At 32.8% G+C, this 27154-nt stretch overlaps 1 protein-coding gene across 2 annotated transcripts in view; it reads right to left on the minus strand.

The window, feature by feature from the left end:
• The window catches only part of NOVA1 (NOVA alternative splicing regulator 1), a 136746-nt gene that overhangs the window by 25049 nt on the left and 84543 nt on the right, over positions 1 to 27154 (minus strand). For both annotated transcript variants that reach the window (XM_061182413.1, XM_061182414.1), the window contains exon 3: positions 6689 to 6855. In XM_061182413.1, the coding sequence (XP_061038396.1) occupies positions 6689 to 6855 (167 nt within the window). The remainder of the gene's footprint in view (positions 1 to 6688; positions 6856 to 27154) is intronic.

A 27154-nucleotide genomic window follows, 5' to 3' on the forward strand; every position in this document is an offset into this window, starting at 1 on the left:
TAAATAAATCTGCATACTAATCTATAAAAAATAATAGATCAGCTATTTAAATATGTAATTGTTATCTGTGGTTTTTCATCCTGACAAGTATCCAGCATTCTCCCAATGTCTGAACTATCTGGAACCACTTAGCCCTAATATAAACTCATGTTGTCTAATTTCAAAAGGTCTTTTACAATTGATTCCTATTCCATAGCTTATATTCCTCCTAATTACTATTCTACACCTTTATCCTTCTCTTCAACCATTCAATCCCATGTATTTTATCTTCCTTTCAATTGATAGTTTTTATTACTTGAAAGAAATCATGATTTTCCAGAATGAGCTTCCTTATCTACTACAATTGGCCTCATTTCAACCTGTTCAGTTTTCCAAACCACTTTTTTCCCTATCTTCTCATTCTTTTCAATGTAGACAAAATTGTGATCTCCCGCTCAAACTTCCTACTCTTCAGGGGCTAGGACCTTAACACCCTAAACCATTATCTTTCCACCACTCCTGAGTCACTTTGTTCCCTTAATGATCTCATCTGTATTTGGCATCTCCAATTTCTCTACCTTTTCAAGCTCCTTTTTATTCTTTAACATTAGCCATTCGCTCTTTAGTAGCAGGGGTTATGTGAGTCTCTCTAACTTGTATTTTTCTCCTTTTATATCCACAATTTCAAGTCAGCAGTTCCCACACTTCACACCTTTTTTTCTTTTTTTTTTTTTTTACCTAACCAGCCTCTTTACCTTTAGGAAATATTATTAACAAATAACAACTTTTCTCTCAACATAGACTTGAAACTAACTTTTAGAATCTCCAATGATTTCCTATTAAAAAAAATAGTTACTCTCAAATTTTTCTTTGGGTATTTGATCCTTTTTAGCATCTTTCCTTATACTGTACTTTCCTCATTTCTCCCTTTTATCTTTATGGTTAATAAGGAGCACTTACTAGGAACCAGGTATAGATCCACTCAGTTAATACTCACAATATCATTACAGAACAGATTACTATTACTTTTCCCATGTTATAGGTAAAGAAGTTGAGGTATACAGAAGTAAAACAGCTTGTCCAAATGTACACAACTGGTAAATTAAAGAGGCAGGATTTGAACCCTGGCAATCCTATTCCAGATCCTATACCTAATCACTATACTATAATGCTTCTGACTTACTTTAAAAAAAAAAAAAAAAAAAAGTAACTGCTTCTTTATCTCTTTTTTTCTCTCCTAGTGTAAGTGAAATTACCACCTATACTGCAATTAAGGATCTATATTTTCAGTTTTAAATTCTCACCTATGCTTCTATCAAAGACTACTTCAAGGAAAAAACATACTATGTACAACTTATTCAACTTGCCTGAAACAAACATACAAAAATATTATCTCACATAGATGCCTGACTAAAATTCACTAGTTGCTTCCTAGAATTCAACATTTTGCTAGGCTCAAAACCACATATAGTCATTTTTTAATTTTCCTCATCATTTTAGAACTGGAATCAAACCAGTCTCAAAGCCTCACAGATTTCACTTTGAAATATCTTTTAACTTCAAGCTTCGTCTCAACTTTCACCACCAGAGGAGACTGTGTTCATCATCTTATTCTTAAAATATTGCCTGGTCTCCTAACTTCACCCTGATACAAGACTTTCTATTTCAAATGAGGTCCTCTTCTTGGAGATGCTTATTCAAGACTGAAAAATTCCAGAAGAGAGAAATCTATTGGATTTTGTTTTATCAGCATTACTCAAACTTAGAGGCCATACAGCTCAGTGTTAAGATCAATTACCAGTTACATTTCCTTGGGTAAGTTACTCAAATTCCTCTAAGCATCAGTTTCTGTAAGTATAACATGGACTCTATACCTGCCTCAGAAGAATTTTGGGAGGATGAATGAAAGGTGATAATAAATGTAAAGTGCATAGCACAATGGCTAGCACAGAAACAGAATAAGCACCATATACATCACTGTTACCAGTATTACTGATCCTTCATTCTTGACCATAAAAATGTTTTTCCTGGCAAAGATTAACATCCCCTGGATTTGCGAGTATTACATAAAAGAAGTTTTAAAAAATATTATTTTATAAACCTTCAAATCTAAAGATCTGCATAGTAGGTTACTCAGTAATTCTCTTCCTCTCCTACCAATAGGTGTTCCTACAAGCACTCTAAGAATCTGTGTGGAGTATTAGCGCAGAAGAGAACAAAGGGTAGAGGTGCCTCTTTTTTTTTTTTTTTCCATAACCTTCCAGAGAAATTAAAAGGGCTCTTTTGGAAAATATTAGGAAGAATCCGTAATCTACAGGATACCCTTTGGCCAGACATCCAAGACTCTCCATTATCTGGTCCCACATGATTTACCTAACATTAATTTCCTCTAAACTACAACACAGATATTCCACTTCTGTCAAGATAATCTCTTTACTATTTAACAATTATGATGTCTTTCTCCTCAAATCCATATTGCTTCATCTGCCTAAAATAAGCTTTTTTCTTTTTTCTCCTCTAATCAGGCAATTCCTGTACAATCTTCAAGGTCCAGTTCAAGTCTTCACCTATTTTATAAGACCAAATGCCACTCTAGCCTACATTTCTTTCACACTCCTCCAAACTTTTATACTACATTGTTTATATTGTAGTTTTGGTATATAAATACAGTTTTATATTTTTATTAGTTATTTTAAGTATTTAGGATCTCTCATAAACTAGCTTGACAGAGCAAGGGCTACATTTTAATATATTTTACAATTCACTAAGAAGGCATTTAATAAATTTATGATTGAATGAATGAATAATGAACAAATTATGTGCTAATTTTGCCAATTTTTCATGATGAAAGTAGAATTCTCTGAGCTAAGTGAGATTTTTGGTATCTTAATTTAATTTTTACATACAAAATAATTATTTAAATGCCTATAACCACTTCTTTCTTAATGTAGACTTTCTTAAAAATGCATTTGAGCCAAAGAGAAAAAAATGCTGAAAAACTGTAATAGACAAAGGAAGTTAACACATGCCAACTATCTTACTGATTTGTCGTTTCTACCATGTTTTGGGGTTCATTATATTGACTCATTAGGTATAAACAACCATACTTAGAGGGGGATTTGAGGGACTTACAGCAACAGGAAATGTTTCAATAATCCCGTGAGGAAAAAAAAAAGTAAAAAGTACAAAATTCAAAACATAAAAGGTGGAAATGAAAATATGTACACCAAAAAATCTGGGCTAAGACGTGCCCCAGGAATGAGTTCAGAGCTTCTAGGCAAACAAAGTCTAAATTATTTGAAGATCACTGAAGGTCTCTGCTATTTTCATTTCCTGAAAATAAGAAATATAATGTTCTATGTTGCAATTAATATGTTTAATTTTGGCTTACTGGCTCTTGCTGCATATCTGTTTCTTAGTATACTGACTTGTGAAATGAGCACAATGGTGTTATGTACCTCATGATAATCTTCTGATATTAAGGCTATAGAACAGAGGCTACATACTTTGATTATTCAATAAATATTATTATTATTGTCATTTTAAATATATAAAATATTGGAGTCCCTCTCTATTAGCAAATATATATTTGATTTAAATAAAACAAACAAAAAAACACATTTGAGAATAAACAAGTGAATAGTTCACATCTAATATCTAAATTGGATGTAAGGCTGTCATGCTAGATATCATCATGCTTCCATATGAAAGACTGGTGAGGCCAGTATGTACCACTTTCCTAAGAACTTATATTTGGTTGAGATTTCATTAAGTCAATAAGGTTTCATTTGGGGATAATATTCTGGTTCATATAATTTATTCAGAAACCAACTGTATCTAGATCACATAATTCAGAAAATAATATTTTATAAAAGTCATAATAATATATGGTGTAAAATTCTAACTTTTAAAGCAAGTTTTATTCGTTTAGAACTAACTCTGACTTCCTATTTTAAGTCCAAGTTACATATTAATTATACTTTTTGTAGTAAGCAAAATCTTAAATTATCAACCATAAAAAACAATAGATATGTAGTAACAAAAATTAAGAAAATATAATTTCAGATCCAACATTAATTCATTTCTATGCAGAAATTACATTTTCCAGCTCCAGCAATTTTTAAAACTCGAATTTTATTCTTTGCACAATCTTAACTAGAAGAAAATGTTTAAAAAATATTTTAAATAAGTTATTTTAAAAATTAACTTCAGAATTGAAGTCCAAAGGGAATGTAAATGTTATGTCATTAGTTAAGGGAAAGACTACCATTTTAAAAGAAATCTTATTATTATTCTATGTACTAAAATATAAAAAAAATATAAACACTATATGAAATATGTTTTTATCTATTCTAGTGTAAAATAATTTATTTTAGAAATAATTATTTTATACTGGATTACCAGCATAATTTCTTCAGAAATAAAAGCATGGTAATTTAAATTTATATACTTCACTTACTATTTAGACAATGATCCAACAAAAAGTATTACATTGTAAAACAGGATACCTAGAAAGTTAGAGAATCCGAAATTTAGAATATAAATAACTCTGTTGATTTACAGTATGATCAATCTCTCTTTCAGATTTTTCGAGTAAATTTTTCAAATTTTACATTTATAAGAAACTGTTTAAGTATTAAATATATTACCTTACTAGATGTAGTGTACTTTTTAATAAATCTTTTAAAATGATACTCTATTTCACATTATTGATTACATGAAAATATTAAATAATCAATAATAATTTCAATGCCATGAATGTCTACAAAGCTTACAAATGAATGCAAATACACAAAAGTAAATCAATCACCATTATTTTTTACCACTTATCTTGAATTTAAATAATATTATCTGAACAAGGCAAATAAAAATAGAAATGAACCCAACATTTTAAAATTCTGGCTTTCATAAATCTTTACTGACACTGGATATAGGACAACCTATAAATCTCATATTGCCATAGAGAAAATTAAAGTTTCAACAATGACTCACAGACTATTATTTGATGGTACTAGCTATTTAGTATTATAAAAATAATAAAAATTCAAGTCTTCATATCATTGCCCTGAATATATTGCCAGTGATATAGTACTCAAAGTATATTTTATGTTTTACTTTTTTAAAAAAATCAAGATATTCACTGCCTTCCCTAAATGTTTGAACTTACAGAAATTACAAAATAAAGGGGAGAAGTAATAGGCTGGATTAAAGCAGAAAGTCAATAGACCTTACACTTTAGTGCCAATTCTGTAAATTCTTAGACCCAGGTGATTTTAACCTAGAGGTCTTTAAACTCATACTTTTACAATTTGGATAAAATCATGGTACCACTTTCAAGGCATCAGTTTTTAAATTATCCTTTGTATTCACCTAGCACAGACAAAATAAACATTTCAAAACTATAAATGGCTGTGAAGAATAAAAATATCTACTGATGTTTAGAAGTTTAAAATATTTACATTCTGCCATGTATAAACTAAAAGATACTTCCTTGAAAAGTTATAAAGGGTTACAAATTAAACTATTTTGACACTGACAAAGAGTATAAAATGAACGACTTTATATGGAATAACAACTACCTACTCATGATTTAAACATGGAAGGACTTTTTAAAATGGTAATTAAAAGAAAATTGAGTCTTGGCCCATAATTTGAAAATATATTACCTAATTATTAATTTCTATGTTTGTATTTAATTAGACAGCCTTATATTTATCAATATATTGGTAAAATTATAATAGATTCATAACACTGCCTAGTATAAAATAGTTTTTTCAATTCAGAAACATGAAATTAATAAGATTTTGAGCTACATTTCAAATTTATTACAATGAACATAAATATTCTGTGAACTAATGAATAATACATTTCTTTTGAAGGCATAGTCTATCAATATGATCACAAATTAAGCAGCTAATTATAAAAGGGCAAATGCAGAAACAATCATTATAAACATAAAGTATCATATAATTTTGAGGATTTAAAAGAAGTTGAGGGGAAAAATTCACCTTATTTAACATTAAAGAATGTCATTTTTTTCCTACATCATGTCAGCCATTATTCAATCTTAAGAACTCACATTGTCTTTTATCAAGTAAAATTTTTGTTACAGAAAATCCCACACATTAAAAATAAACATTGGCCCTTTATGACATATATATAAATACTACACAAGTTATACAGAACATAATAGCTGATTTGTAACAAAGAACTGTTTGCTAGGTACAAAAGTTTACTTATACATATTTGTTGATAAGAAATGTTGAACATGACAATTAAATTAACAAAACAGGAGTTTATATGCATAATAACTATACTAAAGGCTAAAAATATTTTGAGAATGTGGTATTAGGAATTTTGAGAATATAGTTTCAATGTTTATACTTTATTTAAAAAGTGATATTATTTTAAATAGATTAAATTTCTACAAGCTAATCAAATTTGTGTCTATAATTTTTTAAAGGGCACCATAAAAGAAATGAGTCACATAATTGCTCCTCAGTGTAACACTAATAAATGAGTAATTCAATTATCTGATCAATCTAAAGAAGAGACTCTGACAGTCTTTAAATAAATAAAAGACAACTCTGTTATGTTTTAAGTATTACTTAGAAAAAAACGTTATATGCTAAAACTTTAAGGCTTCTTTTATAAGGAATTCATACTACACTGCGGATGTTAGTCTTTGATTTCCCAACTAAACACTCACTTGTTTGATGCGATCTGGGTTAACGGTGGTCTGGGGTTGTAGAATGCTGACTGGTTCTGTCTTGGCCACATTTTGGGGCATTTCTCGAATTTTTTCTGCAATGAATCCATGAACTGCATTCAGTGCTTCAACTGTTCCCTGGATCAAGCACACTCGTTCAGTAGTACCTGTGGATAAAAGATTAATTTTCAGAAAACTTCCCTTCTTACTTTGTATGTTCTTCAAAAATGCTGTATGGAGGTTCCTTAAAAAACTAAAAATAGAACTACCATATGACCCAGCAACCCCACTACTGGGCATATACCCTGAGAAAACCATAATTCAAAAAGAGTCATGTACCACAATATTCAATGCAGCACTATTTACAATAGCCAGGACATGGAAACAACCTAAATGCCCATCAACAGATGAATGGATAAAGAAGATGTGGCATATATATACACAATGGAATATTACTCAGCCATAAAAAGAAACAAAATTGAGTTATTTGTAGTGAGGTGGATGGACCTAGAGTCTGTCATACAGAGTGAAGTAAGTCTGAAAGAGGAAAACAAATACCGTATGCTAACGCATATATATGGAATCTAAAAAAATGGTACTGATTAACCTAATGGCAGGGCAGGACTAAAGATGGAGACATAGAGAATGGACTTGAAGACACGGGTGGTGGGGGAAGGGGAAGCTGGGACGAAGTGAGAGAGTGGCATGGACATATATACACTACCAAATGTAAAATAGATAGCTAGTGGGAAGCAGCTGCATAGCACAGAGCGGTCAGCTCGGTGCTTGTGAAGACCTAGTTGGGTGGGATAGGGAGGGTGGGAGGGAGGCTTAAGAGGGAGGGGATATGGGGATATATGTATGTATATGGTTGATTCACTTTGTTGTACAACAGAAACTAACACAACACTGTGAAGCAATTATACTCCAATAAAGATGTATATAAAAAAAGAAAAGATGTGTACCTAATTAAAAAAAAAAAAGGATGATATACTAATGCCAATAAAATAATGTAAAATGTAGAACTCTAAATCCCAAAAAGGGCCAGCAGAGCCAGAAATCCTGAGAAGTTCTGAGTATATCATTCATTCACTGATATAACCAATACTTACTGAGCACGTATAAAAGAACTTTGGGTTAGAAACTGGTAACACAGATGTGAAGATCTATGCACCCAACTTTCAAAGCACATACTCTTACGGGCAAAAAACAGACATCAAGCCAGAGAATTATAAGATACTATGATATGAAAAATAATGGAGGTGTCTACATGGATGGCACATATGGTTGGTCTACAGTAAAAACAGCATTTAAATCAGTGGGGAGAAGGAGTCTTAGAAAGTTTACATAGTAGGTAAATTTCTGAAATTTTACCACCCTTTATTCACTTACCTTGTTCTTTTAATCACAGCAACAATGCTATCTGACATTTTGTATTTGTTTATTTTTTTACTTTTCTACTAGAATGCAAGCTCTAGGAGGACAGTTAATTAGTCTGTTTTGTTTTGTGCTATAGTCTCCCCAAAGCCTAGAGCAGTCCCTGGCACATGATAGGTCCATGACAAATATTTATTGGAAAATGAATCAACCCTGCTTTTACTGATTATGTAATTTTAAAAAGATATAATATCATAATTAAAAACATGTTAAACTATTTTTAATTTGAAATTGATAAAGATACTATTAATATTATTTGCTTCATATCTGGTGAATAAAATGTAGACACATGATGTGAGACAAGACTAAAATGAAATTGGTTGGATCTAATACGCAGGTCCTTTAACCCATTTCATACTTTACAGATATACCTGAAGGCAATAAAAACAAATGATTAGCTTTTCAGACTATTTTGAGCCTCCCTGGGGCATCCTGATATTAAACTGTAATATTCTGCTGAGCAGCCCAACACAACAAGCACATAAACTTACTTCTCAGACGTAACTATTCCTTTACTAAACAGTTATCAAAAAGTCAAAAGAATGGTATTTTAAAATTTATAAAATATTTGTTTTTGAACTAATATGAAAACGTCCAAGTACTTAGCATGTATCCTCTTCATACCACAATTTCAAAATTCTAAGCCACTCTATAAAATATTTTTAAAGTACATTTTGAAGGACAAAAGTGTGAAACTACACACATTAAAAAAACTGCATGGAGTTTACACTGCTTTAAGGATTAATTGCCACATAAACCATTTTCCTAGCAGTTTTAAATTTTTAAAAGAATAGTAAAAGATTATCACTCTTACCTTTAGAAAATTAGATCACAAGAATTAGGAGCAGAAATAAAATAATATTATATGAATAATATTATATGAATCCACCTAAATTAAACTTTCCTGTTTTAAACAATAAAGATGTAAATTTATGAAAAGTTACCATTTCCTAATTTGTACAAAATATTTCAATAGAGAGCAATACCTTTCAATTGTAAGGATGGAGACAATCTGAAAAACATACCGTGAGTGTGAAGGCTTAATATTTCCTGTTTCTCCTAATCAGCTTTTCTCATCCTTGAATATCTTGATGTATCTCTGTATCTATTCCTGGGTAAAACAATCTAGTTTATTAGGGATACTCTAGGGAGTCTTTACAAGGTTGTATTAATTGTCCAATAACTGACTAGAAAGGATGAGAACTGATCAATGTAGCTCATGCAAAGTGTTCTCATCTAAGTCAGCAGACAATACAAAGCACAGATCAGATTACATTCCTGCTTTTGCAGACAACTACGGAGTGCTCCTTTGGGGACACCAAGACAGAAAAGGAAGTCAGTCAAACCTCAACAGAGATTTTTAAAAAATAAAACATGGTACTAAGTAACTAAAGGGACTATATAATCCATGTTGCTTTTAAAATTCAAATTTAACAGAATACATACTGTGTCAGACAACACAATAACCCCAATACTCTTCAGACTGTATGACTAACAAGTAGTAAATGGAAATCACTGAGCCATAAAGAAATATGATTGTCTAAAACTAAATTTCACATAGCATGTATGAGACAATTTGGAGATAGTTTATAGGTCCAAAGTTGCAATAAATATTCTTTCAAGATTAAACTATACCACTACCATTAGAACTACTACCAAAAAAGAAAAAGAAAAAAAAGGAAATTGTAATTCCACCAATGGGAACCGCTGCAATCCTCAGAAGAGATGCTGTCATATTCTTCTACTGAACTCTAAAGGACTTTTCACTTAGGTAACACAAAACTATAATCTTTAGGAGAAAATCACAAAGAGGGAGGACTGCCAGGTATATGACCAAACTGTGTAACAAAAATTAGCCTATAAATCATAAAAGTTGCTGTTTTTTGTCATTTTACAGGCTTTTAGGGTCCATTAGTGTCTAAACTGAACTGCAAGTTACTTATCATTTTGTTTAACAGCAGCATTTACTTCTCTTTACAACAGACTAGCAACAAAAGCTGAAAAATTACACAAAAGTATATGCTTATATTTTTTATAAAGTAAAGATACAGGTGTATAAGACACCATTAATTTTAAGGGAGAAATTAGAAAAAGTTAGAAAAACCCTAACAAGTAGGGTCAAATATAGGCAGTGAAATTCAAAATAGCTTTAAGTTTCTACTTCACATGCAATATCATCAACTGAATATGCATGTTTCTAAAATTAGGTACAATTATAAGATTCCAAAGCAAAATTCTGATATACATTTAATAAAAGAAATCTACTCTGTGCTACTATAACCTTGGACAGGTCACTTAAACTGTTCCTGCTCCTACCTAAGGCATTCTATCACCTGTGCAGTAGACCCCATCCCCTCTTAACTACCAAGCCCAGTGTTTCTCCAGGTATCATAATTTTTCCTTTTCTATTAGATCATGCCTGTCAGCAGAAAAACATGTTATAATTTCTTCAATTTTTAAAGATTCCTCCTTTATGACAGAAATAGAAAATTATCCTTCGGTAAAGCAAATGAAATAACTGATTTAGGCAAAGGTCATAAAATCATAAGATGAAAGGTTAATGGGCAAATTTCAATGGAAACATCTGGCAGTCACCAACTGACTTCACTGATCAACATTAGGATAACGAAGAGTGTGAAAATCAAACATACGCCTCTTGCCGTGATGCAATATGAAGCAGAGGCCACCAACTATAAAGTATGTATCCCAAAATAGCTGAACCTAAATCTAATCAAACATTTAGCACTATGTCACAGTTTACAAATAATATTGAAAATGGAGAAATAAATTAGATGACCCATGAAGAAGAAAAGATACAAATCAAGAATGTAAGACAGGCTACAGGATAATTAATCGAGTTTCATCAATATAGGAAAGACTGTTTTCTAGACTTAAAGAGTCTTAAAAGATACAACGATCAAATGTGAATCAGAATTTGACTGGATCTAAATTCAAACAACTTTTATTTTAAACATAATTGTGGCAATCTCATAAAAACTGAGTATTAAATAGTATCAAAGAATTACTGTTAATTTTAATAGGTGTGACTATGGCATCAGGTTGTGTAAGAAAGTGCCTTTTCTCTCTCTTTTCTTAGATGCATATTGAAGTATATACAGCTAAAATGACTGGGATTTGCTTCAAAATATTTTTGCAACAACAAAAATGAGTAAATGAAATACGTATGCCAAAATCTTGATATTGTTAACAAACATGAAAGAGGTTCTTTCTTCTTTGTATGTTTGAAATTTTTATAATAAAAGAAAAACATTTTAAAGCGCTCCCTGACCGCATACCCCTCTTCTGGTTACAGCTCAATTTCCTTATCCCTCAAAATTCCTTGAACAATTCATATAGATAAATCTCCTCTTTCTACTTCTTCACCACCCATTCCTGTTTTTCTTGACTCTACTCCAAGATGGCTTTCGTCCCACCACTCAACTAAAACCACTTATCACAGCCATACCTTGGTAAATCCAATCTTCGTGTCTTTACGTTGTCTGATCCATCAGCAGCATTTGACATAGTTGACCAGTCTGTTCTAAAAACACTTCATTTGGCTTTCAGGATACCATATGGCCCTCATTTAATTCAATTCATTCATTCATTTGACAAAAATCTATTGATTCCCCACTAAATGTTAAGTATTATACTAGATACAGCAATGACCGAACAAACTTGCTTTCATGGAGTTCTTACTCTAGTTCATGCAGACAGATACTATACATAAAACAAATAAAAAATATAGAGAGAGGATAAGAAATGAAATTAGTACTACAGAAAAAATTTGAGGACAATACCAGGATAAGGAAAGACAAAAATAAAGTATAAAAGAGACCTTGCCTGTCATGTTCACTACTGTACTCTCAGTGTCTGGAATAGTGCCTGGCACACTGTACACACTCAAGAAGTAGTCTTTGAATAATGCATAACTCCCTGAGTCTAATTTTCTTACCTGTGAATCGAAAACATGTGATTGACTTTAAGACCTTTTTACCTATAAAATGTCTATAAAACCAGTAAGCCTCTCTGGGTTTACAAGATGAGTCAATGTATGTACAAATGAGATATATCTTGGGAAATGATTTTAAAAACTATAATAAGTTATAAATTATAATGTCAATAAAAAGAATACTTGATTTTAAAAAAGCTCTGAGAAAGGTAATAGGAAAAATAATGAATAGCTCAGTAGTTTTTTTCTTCCCAGAATAGAAAAGTAAACTCTAAAAATGTAATCTACCTAAAAGAATAAAATTAGGGGGAAAAAAAGGAATGCTTTTTGCTGTATAAAATACAGTCTAAAACTTTTTAGATACCTGAGACCTATTTCAACCAGAATGAGTCTGGTTTAGAATAATGGGTATATACTAACAATCTGATCCACTTATTTCCAATGGTCAACTATAATGAAAATTAGCAAACATTTTGTTTGGATGTAAGAAAATGCATCAGTTTATACTCCTACTGAGAATATAACTCAGTATCTTATGATTAGATATTTCTTTAGGAAATATTAGTGTCAGTCTAGAGTAAGAAATTTGGTTGAATGAATATCAGTGAAACACTGAAAATGAAAAATTAATACCAAAAATCTAGTCGAATATTAATAATTCTGTGACAACCTATAGACAATGTTGTTGGCCTCAAAAAGAACTAAGAAAATGGAAATGCCAATTAACTCTGCAATAGGCAAAAACTGAGGTTTAAAACAAAACATGATATATAATTTTTAGAGTAAGATGGCAGCTACTTACAGCACCAAGAAATTACTAGATCTGGATAGCTAATATTCTGAATGGATAGGGTTTATTTTTTTCAACATAACATTTAGCTTCTACCATGTTTAAGGAATATCTCCCAATTTGCTACATATTTTCAAATATATTTAACATTTCCATAATACTTGGGAAAAGCTATATATTTCCGGACAGTAATAAAGTGGCAAACTCAAGATTTCTTTGGCTATGTATGTCTATTTATCCTTATAGAAATGGTGCTCTGTGATTGGTATTTGTTCTTCTAGTTTTCATATTCTTTTCCTTCCTGCCACTTACCCCTGCTGTTTGTTGGTACACCTGATTCTAGCAGGCTCCTCTCTTTACTTCTACTTTGCTGCTTCTACTCCTCAATGGCTGGATAACCAGCTAAGCAAGGATGTTGAAACTATATAAACTAGCAATAGATAGATTCCTAGTGACAACCATAGGGGATGGTTGACCTCTGTGAAATCTATTCTGGCTTTTTTCCCCTTTATTTCTGAATCTGAGGCCAGAATCAATAGGCAAAATGTTCCTTTGATGCCATCTTAAGCTTTAAAAGTGCATGTAGGCTTTATTTTTAAAACTAAAATAAAGAGTATAATTTTTTCATGAATAAAGCGATTTACAGTAATTCTTTATTCTCAATCTATAATCATGGTAATCTAATTATGTGAATGTCTTTGCAGTTTAAAAAAAGCAAAAACATTAGCTCATTAACTTTCCTTTAGTCTAACTATTAAGAGTAAAGTATAGAGTATCAATCATTAGTAATAATATTTATTACAAATTTTAGGTTAGAACAAAATGTAAATTATTTAAAAAGAGAATAAAAGTATATATACAATATAATTTATAATACATATATTTAATATTTTATTAATATAATTATGTATTATACAATGTATTATATGGTATCTCATTTAATGCTCACAATTACCAAGGCAGATAATATTTTCTTCAACTTACAGGTAAAGAAGTGAAAGCAGCTGGGCCAAGGAAACGTAACTAACAAATGCAGAGAGAAGATTTTGTCAAATACCATATTTTTTCCATTACAACACATACCTTTTGAAAATGTAATGTTAGGCCAGCTACCAAATTACATCCTTTTAAGAAAGTCACATATATTTCAGCCTGATGATGGAAAAATAATTTTCACCCAAGCTTGATAATTTTTTTAAATGCATTGAGTCATACTATTAATATCACTTCACAGATTTATTTCAAATCGGGCATAAAATGAAAGAAAAGACTGATCCTTCTTACAGAAAACAGACCACCATAGGAGGTGGTTAATAATTGTGTGGGCTATTAGCAAAGTTTTTAGAACAAATTTTCAGATCAACAAAAGCACTTAGAAAAACTGCCATAAAAAGTAAGTTCAATTTGTAATTGTAGCTTTTATAACATTGTACAGTTTTGCACATTTGATAAAGATTCCCCCTACCCTACAATTACTAGGGGAAAAGTATACTATTTCAAGAAGAGGGTTTTTTAGAAAAGGAAATCATAGGAATTGACATCTCATAATACAAAGTAATAATTGCTTTTCTTCTTCTGGTGATTAACTCTCTACACAATCATGTCTCTACTTCTAAACTGTAAAAATCTGTAGGGGGCCATCATAACATGTTTTAGTCCCAAATCAATATAGTGAAGCTTGAGTATCTGTTTATAGAACATGCTTTAACATTAAAATATACTCAATTAAGCCAAAGGATGAAAGTATACTTTTCAGAAAACACTAAAAGTACTCATATTCTTCACAGAAGTTAAGATGAAAGAATGAATGACAGAGTAGATGTCCAGCTTCTCACTCACTCAGTCTCTGTCCTATGCATGCAAATGGCATACTCATTTACTTTTAAATAGCAATTCCCACAAAGTAACATCAGGAGTTTAGGAGACTCTAAGTTCTAAAGAACTGTGAGGTTTGAAAGCAGACATATCTGAAAATTCTAAATAATAATTGTAATTCATTTCCAGTTAACTTCTGAGGTCATGCAAAAGATCCTACTAATAGTTATGATGATGACTAGTTGTTCATTCATCTTTAGCACAGGTTTATGCTACGTTCAGAATTATAGTAATCCTGGAATGGAGGACAAGATGGCAGAGTAGAAGGACCTTGAGCTCACCTCTTCTCACGAGCACACCAAAATCACAACTAACTGCTGAACAACCATTGACAAAAAAGACTGGAACCTACTAAAAACGATATCCTACATCCAAAGACATAAGAAGAAACCCAACAAGATGGTAGGAGGGGTGCACTCGTGATATAATTAAATCCAACACCCCCCTAGGTGGGCAACCCACAAACTGGAGAACAACTATATCGCAGAAGTTCTCCCACGTGAGCGAAAGTTCTGAGCCCCATGTCAGGCTCCCGAGCCTGGGGGTCTGGCATCAGGAGGAGAAGTCCCCAGAGCATTTGGCTTTAAAGGCCAGCGGGGCTTGAGTGCAGGAGCTCCACAGGACCGGGGAAACAGAGACTCCACTCTTGGAGGGCATACACAAGGTCTTGTGCACACTGGGACCCAGGGCAAAAGCAGTGATTTCATAGGATCCTGGGCCAGACCTACCTGCTGGTCTTGAAGGGTCTCTTAAGGAGGTGGGGGGAGTGGCTGTGGCTCACTGTGGGGACAATGACACTGGTGGTGGAGGTACTGGGGAATATTCATCGGCATGAGCTCTCCTGGAAGCCACCATTTTGGCACTAAGACCTGGCCCCACCCAACAGCCTGTAGGCTCCAGTGCTGGGATGCCTCAGGCCAAACAACCAGCAGGGAGGAAACACAGCCCCACCCAGCAGCAGACAGGCTGTCTAAAGACTTCCTGAACCCAGTCACCTCTAGACACACCCCTTGACATCGCCCTGCCCACCAGAGGGTCAAGACCCAGCTTCACTCACCAGTGGGCAGGCACTGGCTCCTCCCACCAGGAAGCCTGCACAAGCCTCTAGACCAGCCTCACCCACCATGGCAAAGACACCAGAGGCAAGAAAATGATAACCCAGCAGCCTGTGGAACTAAGTCCGCAAACACAGATCAGAACCTATCCTGGGACCAGCTGGTCCCTGGCCCTTGGGTGACAAGAGGGGAGTGTACTGCTGGGACACATAGGACATCCTTTACAGAGGGCCACTTCTCTAAGGCTGAGAAACATAACTAACCTTCCACATACATAAAAATACAAATAGAAATTTAGACAAAATGAGACAGCAAAAGAGTATGTTCCAGACGAAGGAACAGAATTATAGCCATCCTAGTTTGGTCGACATTATTACCTTTTGACTTCCATTATGGATTACAGGAATATAAAAACTGCCATGACTAAATTTTATTTAAAATGTAATCACATTTTTATAAGTATATATAAAATAGACTTCCTGACTTTGCCTCCACTCCCAATCAGCGTCAACATTTTTGACACTAATTGGTACCCTTAAATTTCTGCTATAAGAAAAATGGCGCTTGGAATTTTTCTAGCTATTCCTTACAGACTAGTAGGAATTCACTTGCAGAATTTTGTGAACCACGCTTGGAAGCTGGGGACACAGCATGCAACAAACATGAGATATCAAATCAAGCTCAGAAACTCAAAGTGTGACCAGTGGTGGCATGCAGAGCTAATCAAAGTCATTCAAAAGTCAGGAGCAAAACATACCACTGGACATGCAGCACAGTAACCACATCTGAAGAGTGCTGCTGCTATAAGCTGACAACAAGAAGATGAGCATCTCTGGTGATAGCCCCACTCCTACCATATGACATAAGTTATTACTTTCAGAGCCAATAGAGATTAATGCATTAGCAAATCCAATATGAAAGCAAAGCCCACATTTGCATAGAGTTTGAGAGTGAATTATTCAAGTCAAAGAATGATAACAATTGTTATACAGTTGATCATATGCACCATATCAAATGAACATAGAGGAAGCATGAAGATTTGTGACCCATTAAGTTGCTGGGAGAAGGAATATGGGAAGGTAAATTTGTAAAGTTTGGGAAAATGATAAAAATTTCAAGAGTATATGTAATCCTTTATTTTTAAAATTATTACATTAAAGATATTTAAAATGTATTAATTGTGGTAGTTTTATATACGCTGAGTTAATATAAAATGACAAAATATTTTTAAATTGTAAATTATACATAACATAAAATTTGCATTTAAACCATTTTTAATCACACAATTCAGTGGCATTAACTATATTCACAAGGTTGTGCAAATATTACCACTATCTATTTCCAAAATTATTTTATCACCCCAAACAGAGAATCTATAACCCTTAAGAAACAAATCACCATGTCTTCCCTATATCCCCTAGTAACCTCTAAACTTTCTGTTTCTATGAATTTGCCTATTCTAGATATTTCATATAAGGGGAATCATACAATATTTGTTCTTTTGTATCTGACTTATTTCATTTAGCACAATATTTTATTCATTCATGTTGAAGCATATACCAGAACTTCATTCCTTTCTGTGGCTGAATAATTTTCCACTGAGTATATATAAAACATTTTGTTTATCCATTTATCTATTTACGGACACTTGTTTTTACCTTTTGGCTGTTGTGAATAATGCTGCAATGAACATCAGTGTACAAGTATCTGCTTAGGTCCCTCTTTTTCAGTTCTTTTGGGCATATATCTAGTAGTAGAATTGCTGGGTCATGTGGTAATTCTATATGTAGCTTTTTGAGGAGCAGCTAAATTGTTTTCCACAGCAGCTGCACCATTTTACATTCCCAGCATCAATGTACAAGAGTTCCAATTTCTCCACCTCCTCAATAACGCTTGTTATTATTATTTTTTAACAATAACCACTCTAATGAATGTGAGGTGGTATCTCATTGTAGTTTTGATTTGCATTTCTCTAATGGCTAATGATGTTGGGTATCTTTTCATTGCTTATTGGCCATTTGTATATTTTCTGTGGAGAAATGTCTATCACACTCTTTGCCCATGGTTTCTTCTGGTTGTTTGTCTTTTTGTTGTTGAGTTTGAGGAGTTCTTTATATATTCTAGATATTAAAGCCTTATCATATAATTTGCAAATACCTTCAGATACATGGGTTTATTTCTGGACTCTCAATCATACTCCATTAATCTATATGTCTATCTTTATGTAAGTACCACACTGTTTTGATTACTGTAGTTTTGTAGTAATTTTTGAAATCAAGACATGTAAGTCCCCAAATCTGTTCTTTTTCAAGACTGCTTTGGCTATTCTGGGCCCCTTGCATTTCCATATGAATTTGAGGACTGGGTTTTCCATTTCTACAAAAAAGGTTGTTGGAATTTTAATAGGTATTTAATTGCATGTGTAGATTGCTTTGGGCAGTATTGGTATCTTAACAATACTAAGTCTTCTTACCCATGAACATGGGATGCTTTTCCAATTATTTATGTCTTCTTTAATCTTTCATCTCCTTACTTATATTTACTCCTAGGTATTTTTTTTTTTAGATGCTATTGCAAATGAAATTGCTTTCTTAATTACCTTTTGGGATTGTTCCTTGCTGGTATATAGAAACACACTGATTTTTGTGTGTTGATCTTATACCCTACAATATTACTGAATTTGTTTATTAGTTCCAGTAGTTTTCTTATAGATTCTTTGGGGTTTTCTACATATGGGATTATGTCATCTACAAACAGAGATAAATTTTACTTCTTCCTTTCCAATTTGGATACTCTTTAAAAAATTTCCCTGTTCAATTATTCTGGCTAGAACTACTTGCACAGTGTTGCACAGCAGTGGAGAAAGCAGTTGTTCTTGATCTTATTAGGGGGAAAGCTTTCAGTTTTTCATTTCTGAGTGTGATGTTAGATGTGGGTTCCATAAATGCCCTTTATCGCATTGGAAAAAAAATGGCAATATTTTGTCAGGAAAGAATATACAAATCTACCACGAATACATCTTGTTTGTCTATACTCTCCCTGTGCATTAGTTTTCCTATGGTCATGATGCTGAGAACAAGCAGCACAATATCTTATTTAAATAAATAGTTTCAGCATGCCACAATATATTTAGAGAGAAATGTGACTTTGGGGATAAAGGTGAGGCTCAGAAGTTCTTCAGAGCTCTCCAGCTCACTTGCCAAAAGTTATTTTTGTATCCTCTGATGTGAACAGACAACAGAGTATCTTATCACCTCATTTTTTTCAATATGAAGTATTAATTATAAACTAAAGAATATCAGAATATATTAGTTATAGGAGACAAAAGTGATATATGAAAATAGATAATACATCTAACACCAGTTCGACTGTAGCTTAAAACTGGTGGCTACTGTTCAGATGAGTTTCTGTGATATCACGAACCAAATTTAATTGACCTACCTATTATACTCTTAGTTTTAAAAATATGTCTCAGAAAATGGCAAAATTGTGTTTCTATAGGAATTTTTTATAATTCTAACTTTTGTTTCATATAACCCTTTCTCTTATCTTTGTCTCTATTATTCTGGATTATTAAAATATTATGGATAAGACCTGTCAACTGGAAGAATCCCAGACTAGATGTTATCCATAACAGAGGGTGATTGTCAGACATACTCATGTACTTTCATAGTAATACATAACTTTCCATTGGTTTAAATCTCGTGACCCTCTGGCTAGTCCTTTTGACTTATAATCCACTTGAAGACAGATCCTTGGACTCTTGGTCGCCCACTGGCCTCTGATCCATGTGAGGACAGATGACTGGCTCTCTGTCATCCTCTGGCCTCCTTTCCTTTAGAAGGAATCTCAGAGTCTTTGGTTTCCTGTCCACTCTCTGGCCTCCTGCCCTTACTCATTAACCTACCCATGTGAATAAATCCTTGAGTAACCTTCTTAGTTCATCTGAGTCAACTGTTCTCCTGACCAGTGGCTACCACAACACCTCGGTACCTCACTACTCCTGCTCCTCCCCCATCAAAGACCAGTACATCATTTTTAGGAAGAGAAAAGAAAGGTCAGTAGTATCATACCTTTAAAATAATAAGCTGGACCGTAACTTTACCTGTCCATCATCCTAAAACAGACTACCATTCCTCATATTCCTGTATATCTAAGTTACCAGCAGAAGTCTAAATCTCTCCAGTCACCATAATCAAATTCCTATGCACATAGTCTTCTCTATATCTCTGAATATGACCCAATTCCCTATCCTCTGTCTTTCTAAACCTCTTCATTAGGCCCTCTGTTACCTCAGTTTCAACATATGCTCCATATGCAAAACCCCTTTTCTGAATGTTCCTTTTAATCTCACGACCTGATAAAATCTGGCTGTTCCCTACCTCTTTATGTCCCACAGAGCTCTCTCAACTGGGGCAGTTTTTTTTCTCTCAAATCTCAGGTTATTTGGGCCACAAACTGTTTACATATTTTCCTTGCTCCACTTTGCCACTCCCTTGCTCTCTTTGCCATCACTTCTTTTTCTTTCAAAGTTTTTGGAAACAAAGGCTGAACAGGAGTACAGGTATAGAGGTAGACAGTGAGTCAGATGGTAAAGTTTTCAGTCAGTTCGAATGATAGGGATACTGGAAAATTATAGCAATGAAGAAAAACAGCAAGTTGTATACTATTATGGCATTTTACCTTTCTTCTCCAGGTAGTAGCCTCAGTTAATCATTTCCTTCTTATGTAAACACTTTCTTCCTTTGGCTTTCTTGTTGCTACTCTCTTCCTTGGATAAGTAATCCAGTTCCATGGTTGTAAATGCCATAAAAACATAATGTGAACTAATTTACTCTCTTTCTACCGACACCTCCTAGTCCAAGTCATCATTGTCTCTAAACAGGACCATTACCATAGCCTGCTTCACTTCTTGCACCTCTATAATCCACTCCTTGTTCAAAGTAGTTTCTTAAACACACGAATCATATGTAATTTACCTGTTTATAAACCATGTACTGCATTCTCATTGTAGCGTTAAATCCTTTACACTGGCTTTCAAAACACCTCACAATCTGGCCTCTGCTTAGTTCTCAGTCCTCATCTCATATTACTCTCCCTCTCTTCTTCACTCTAGGGAGCTGGGTCTTTTTTAGTTCTTGGAAAATGCCAAGCTTGTTCTCACTTAGGCCTTTTTTGCCTACTGATGTCTATACTAGGAACACTTTTCCTGTGGCTTTTCCCATACCAGCCCCTTTCTCATTATTAAGACCTTGGTTCAGTGATACCGCAGCAGAGAAGTATTCCTTAACAACCGTGAAATAGCTTGCTCTCAATCACTATTTATCACTTTATGTTCCTTTACTTTCTCTGCAATTCTAACACTTTCTGAAATTAAAGTTTGTTGTAATTTGTTTACTTCATTGTTTGTCTCTCCCCACTGACACAAAAAGTCCAAGAGGGCAGAAACCTTGACTATTTTGTTCACAGCTGTATCCCCAGCCCAGTACTTAGCAAATTGTTCATAAGGAATTATTAATTTAATGAACTAAAACTATGGCCTTGGATGACAAACATTACAATAAGATTTTATTAATCCAGATCAATTACATTAAATCTATTGTAGATATTAAAAGAAGAGAAAAAAATATATACAGAGAGAAGTACTGAACAGATGAACTATCAACGACACCAGGTAAACCAAGCACCATTATTAGACTATTTTCTTTTATTAAGGATCATTATTACATAATGTTTCCTAATGAAATCTACTAATGCATGTATGTAGTATACATTTCTCTTTCAAAAGATTATGTTCTTTCTACTAATCCTTTTAGAAACACCCAGGGAAGGAAGCTCAGCTCAATGCCCTCCTATCCAATTATCTACTGATTATTCCTTGGAAGGTACATCCAACTCCACAGAATAATTTTACAAAGGGTTTTACCAGGGAAAAAGTAAACCAATTCTCTACTTCGGAGTATGGAGTACAGATGAAACTTCATAGTTAAACTTAATCACTGTAATGATAAAATATCAAATCCTGACCACAAATGAAGAATTTCTTACAATACTGCTGCATATCAAAGCATGATGTTTTAGCTTTGGCGTCTACTAAATGCCAATAACTACACACTGCTAAGGAAAAAATGTCTTTATCAATTAAATTATTTGACCAAATTCTGTTAGATTAGAACTAAATCAAAGTTGTAATATATTGATCGTGACCATTTCTATGTAAAAATTCTGAACTATATGACTTTAAATACAGTTCAAAGATGATGATAAAGGAACTGCTAATATGCAGTACTTCTAAAGGACCAGAAAACATTATTTACTCACTCAACAAGTCTTTAATAGGCTCAAAGGAACCATGACGTTATAAACATCTATCATCAACTAAAATATTCTGAAAAGAAAACAAATGAGACTTATTACTGTAATAGTAAAATAATTTCACCTAAAGTAAAACTATCCCTAGGTCTTTTTCTATTGTCAAGATTATAGACATTTGCATATGTTATAAGAGGGTACAGTATAATAACAAGCTGAAATATCACAGAAACATAAATGAACAAAACACAAATTTGATATTAAGAGTAAATTTGTCTGAATACTTTACAAAGAATCTTATTTCTGAATAATACCTTTAAAAGAGCCCTGAAAGGTTGACCCTGGGAATATTATAAAATAATTTCTGTGAATTGATTTAAAAGGAATCAACATTTTGGGAATTTAACCTCCAGTCTTCTTATTAATCATCTGAGCATATTTAAAATTAGAGACCAATAACCTAAAACTATGTGAATAGTGTAAGGTACAGCAAATTGATTTTTCTTCTCAAATTTCTAATAATGTAGGGGAGAAAAAAACCTCTACTGACAGGAAAATTTTAAGCTACAGGCTACTATTTACGTGTAACTCTAAAAAGGAAAATAAAGTAATATAGAAACTCCATGGATAACGTTAGTATGGAGCCTACTAAAAAAATTTACAAGGACTTTGACTACTCTTAGTCTGGAGAAAACATATATGGACTTTAAGCACTCCTGTGTTCCTAAGATATCATGTTAGCAGAAGAGGTATACATAACTGATCTATTCAAGTTCGTTGAAAATTTATTCTTTTATGGAAATCCAGGTAGGGCTTCCTTTTCTATTGTATACTAAGTGCCTACGGTGTGGAGAAACAAACTCAATATATGTTACTTACAGTGCTACAAACATAGCAGAACACCATCTTATTAGCCACGGTCAATTCCAACATGGTCTCAAAGTTCAGACCTACAATCCCCAAAGCCATTGTATTTGGTAATACTATAGTGCTGGTAATACTATATAATTACTCTACCACGTAATTATCAACGTCTGCTTGACTATTTCCCCAGTAATTCCATCTATTTTCATGTAGGTCTATCTCTGTTTTTAACTATTTTCTTAGATGTTTTAACTGAACTCAACCTTTTACCTCAGTAACTCCTATTTATCTTTCAAATCTCTGGCCAGGCATCAGTTTCCCAAAGTTTTACCTGGTTTCCATACCTCCTCCTATGTGTAACCACAGCACTCAGTACTTCCTTAGAATAGCAATTATCATAGATTATTACAGTTGTCTATTCACTAGCCTGTCCAGCCCTCAAGAATATGAGCTCTTTGTTTATATGTTTATATTGTTCATCCTTACACCCACAGCATCCTGACATATGTGTGTGTCAAAAACTTAATAAATATTTATGAATTAATAACTGATTCTAAGGATGTATATACAGATGGCAAGTATTAGCTCAGTAAAGCTTTACTGAAGGGGTTACACTTAATCTGAGTTCTAAATCATATGAAGCAAGTATTCATCAGCAGATGTGAAGTAAGAAAGGGGCATTCCAGAAAGAAAGTACATGTGTAAAGGTAAGGAAGTTTGAGAAAAAAAGGTCTGCCAGAACCATGATGCCCCATGTAAATGTATGCTCCACACAGTTGGGAAAAAAAGTTCAAGGGAAATATGGAAAGAGATGAAGATGAAAAAATAGTAAGAACCCAGATCATACAAAGTATTTATAAGAAAACAGATATTATTATTATGAGTTGAATAATATGACCATATTGGTAAAAATTTTGAAGTTGCCACTTCAAGAAAATTTAGGAATTGAGAGAAGTATTTTTAAAAAGAAAAAACATAATCGTGTTATACAATCACCCTGTTTTAAGATAAGCTGAAGAAAAAGATGTAAAATTTTCTTAAAGTATTAAAACCCGCAAATGCTAGTCTAGCACCTCTCTAAGTATATTTTACATAACACTTGCCCTACAATATGCTTCGTGAAAAAAAAGAAATCTCTGGTCAAATACTTTTGAGGGGAAATACTACATATAATATCCTCCTCTCCGAATGATTCACAATGTACATCAGCATATTAAAAATATAAAGTCCTACAATAAAGAAACACCATTTAACATTTTTATAAATAAATTTAATTATTCATGACACCTTTTTGCATGTAAAACCTATTAGCATCCTGCACAAGCAGTTTTTTACAAAATAATCTCTCCAAAACTAAAATGTCACAAATCAAATTCCTATTTAAATTACTCACCTTACAGTTTTAAAAAGGTAGCAATTCACTATTATTTGCAGAACATAAAGCCAAGACGTTAAAAAAGAAAGATATAATAACACCTTAAGGTTGGAAATAATCTCCATTACCATTGTCTTGAGATTGTTAAAATAGTATCATTCTCATTTTGCTAGTATATTTGTGGCCAGAGAAAATAAAGAGGCCATATAATGACATACAGTTGTACAAGTGCTAGGGATGAGGGGCTAGATGTGGATTTAATTGCATATGAATGGATACACAAATCCCATATGCAAATACATGTATGTGTACAACACACAACATTAAAGGTTGATATATACCAACCATTATGATTGTCTTTTTAAAGAAAAATTCATTGGAAGTATGACAAACAACAGATTTGATTTGAATTTAGACATAATTTTTTAGTATAGGGAAAGAATGGCCAGATTATTCTTGTTTCTTATTAATACAGGTAGGAAGTTAGGAAGTTAATTTTTAATTATTATTTTATTAAGAAAAAGATACAGGTATTATTGGTAAAGAATCAAGGGACTATCCTTTTTGTACTGAGAGTTCTTCATTCTCAGCTTCAGCAAACTTCCAGCAAAGCTGAAATTATATTTGATACAACAGATTTTAAAGTTTAATAATTATTTGATCAGAACAAAATATTCATTAAGCTGTTCTAAGACTATTCAGCTATTAAAATAACCAAATCTTTATTGAAGTGCTTATTTATTATGAATTCAAAGTATTCAATCATTCTTTTCTCATGTTTCTGATTTATGAAAATGCAAATAAAGGGAAAAACTCACATGGCTTATATGTTTACATTATTAAGTATTATAAGAGAAATAGTTTCAGCAAGGGCTGAAAAATACATGAAAATATTTCAGATTAAAACAAAATGACAAATTCAAAATAATTACATTAGCAGCTCAACTAAATCAATTTCTTCAATACTGCTAACATGATGAAAATGGTTTGTTTTTACTGTTGTTCACCTTTAACAGAAACCAACTAGTTCCTTCTACCTTTTTTCTTTCATCATTTTGTAGTTCTTTTACAGAGGCTGATGTTGGGCTGAATTTTATTTGCTTTACTAGTCATGGATATTATATGGATTGTGTTCCATCTTAGAACATGAGCCTTCCTATATTTGTAAGTTTCTTGCTAACATGTCATGGAATGTAAAACCTATGGGACTTTGGGACCTTAATTTAAGCCTGTGGTACTAAAGATGCAGCTGTTCATTTGCAAGTAATCATCCTAGCTATTAATGCCATAGTACAGTAAAAAAAAAAAAAAAAAAAACCCATTTTCTACTGTTTTTCATTGTTTCTAAGTACACAGCAGTCAGAATTTCATAGTAGTAGGTTTTTTTTTACTTGCTAAGAACATATATTCCAGAGAAGACAGGTTATTTAGAATATGTCTTACATGAAAATATAAAATTTTATTACAGTTTACACACATAACTGACTTTAAAGATAATATAATGTTTCCAGAAATTTTAAAAACCCACTATGTACAGTTAACTACACTGCAGAAACTGAAGGGTTAAGGATCTGTTGGCTCCTTCAAAAATTTATGATGCCACCAAGTTCAAATATAAACAATTACATTTCATAAATTAAATAGTTCTGACAACTGTAACTTTCCTAGTAAACTTTAAAAAATCCTCACCATCTCACCTTACTTGAAATATGATATGTACAATGATAACACTGTCTTCAAGTTTTGGGTTATAGTTCTTATGATGACATTTTAGAATCACAAGATAAATCATCTAGTTCTATATAAAGTGCTATGCTAAACAATGTTCTTTCCAGCTGTCTTTCCCCTAATTGAGGATCAATCAAGGATTTAAGTCATATTATTTGTCATGTCTGCTTAGTTTGCTTTAGTTTCTCATCAACAGTGTATAAAAGTCCCTATTTCCGTACAGGTGCTTCAAAACAGAGTTTAACTCATATATACTTATTAATTCTCTAGATACAAAACAAAGTTAGAAGGCTAAGATCAAACTGGGAGAATCTGCAAGACTGTAAATTGCTAGATTGATAGCTAGTACTTATTCCATAAGATATGAATAAGGGTTCTTAAAAACCCTTAAGAAAAAGATAAACATCAACCAGGAAAGAAATGAGCTAGGTATATAAATGGCCATTTCACTCACTCTCTCATTCGCACACCCAACCTCACATGCACACTACATATCCTTGTGCTATGATCATACCAAAGAAAGAAAGGAAAGCCAAAGGAAGGGAAGGAGTGAGGAAAGAATGACTTAATAATCAAATGCAAAAATATTCCAGTTCACTGTACTCAAAAAAGCAAATCAAACAACAATCACCTACCACTATAAAGCTCTGATTGGCAAATAACTATAAAGGTTTGGTATGAATATGTAGAAATCGATACTGTAGTATAATCTCGCTCTAATTACAGGTTGGCACATTCTTTCTGGAGGGCCATTTAGCAACAAGTATCAAAAGTACTATGACCCAGTAATCTCATTAAAAAAAAACATTTAAAATTCACATGAAACAATTTGAAAAGCATACAGATACAAATAATGAGTTGTTCATCAAAGCATTTTTTTCTAATGGTAAAAAAATTAAATCAAACTTAAGGTTCAGCAAGAGGAAGTTGGTTAAATAAACTGTGATTCATCATAAGAAACCATAAATAAGTTTATGATGAAAACCTTTATTTACTGGCATGGTAAGAGGTTCATGATGAATTAAATGAAGAAAATAAATCAGATAACAGAATAGTAGGCACAAACCAAAACATGGAG

Source organism: Eubalaena glacialis, chromosome 2 (assembly GCF_028564815.1).
Source record: "Eubalaena glacialis isolate mEubGla1 chromosome 2, mEubGla1.1.hap2.+ XY, whole genome shotgun sequence".
In the NCBI taxonomy this organism is placed as follows: Eukaryota; Metazoa; Chordata; class Mammalia; order Artiodactyla; family Balaenidae; genus Eubalaena; species Eubalaena glacialis.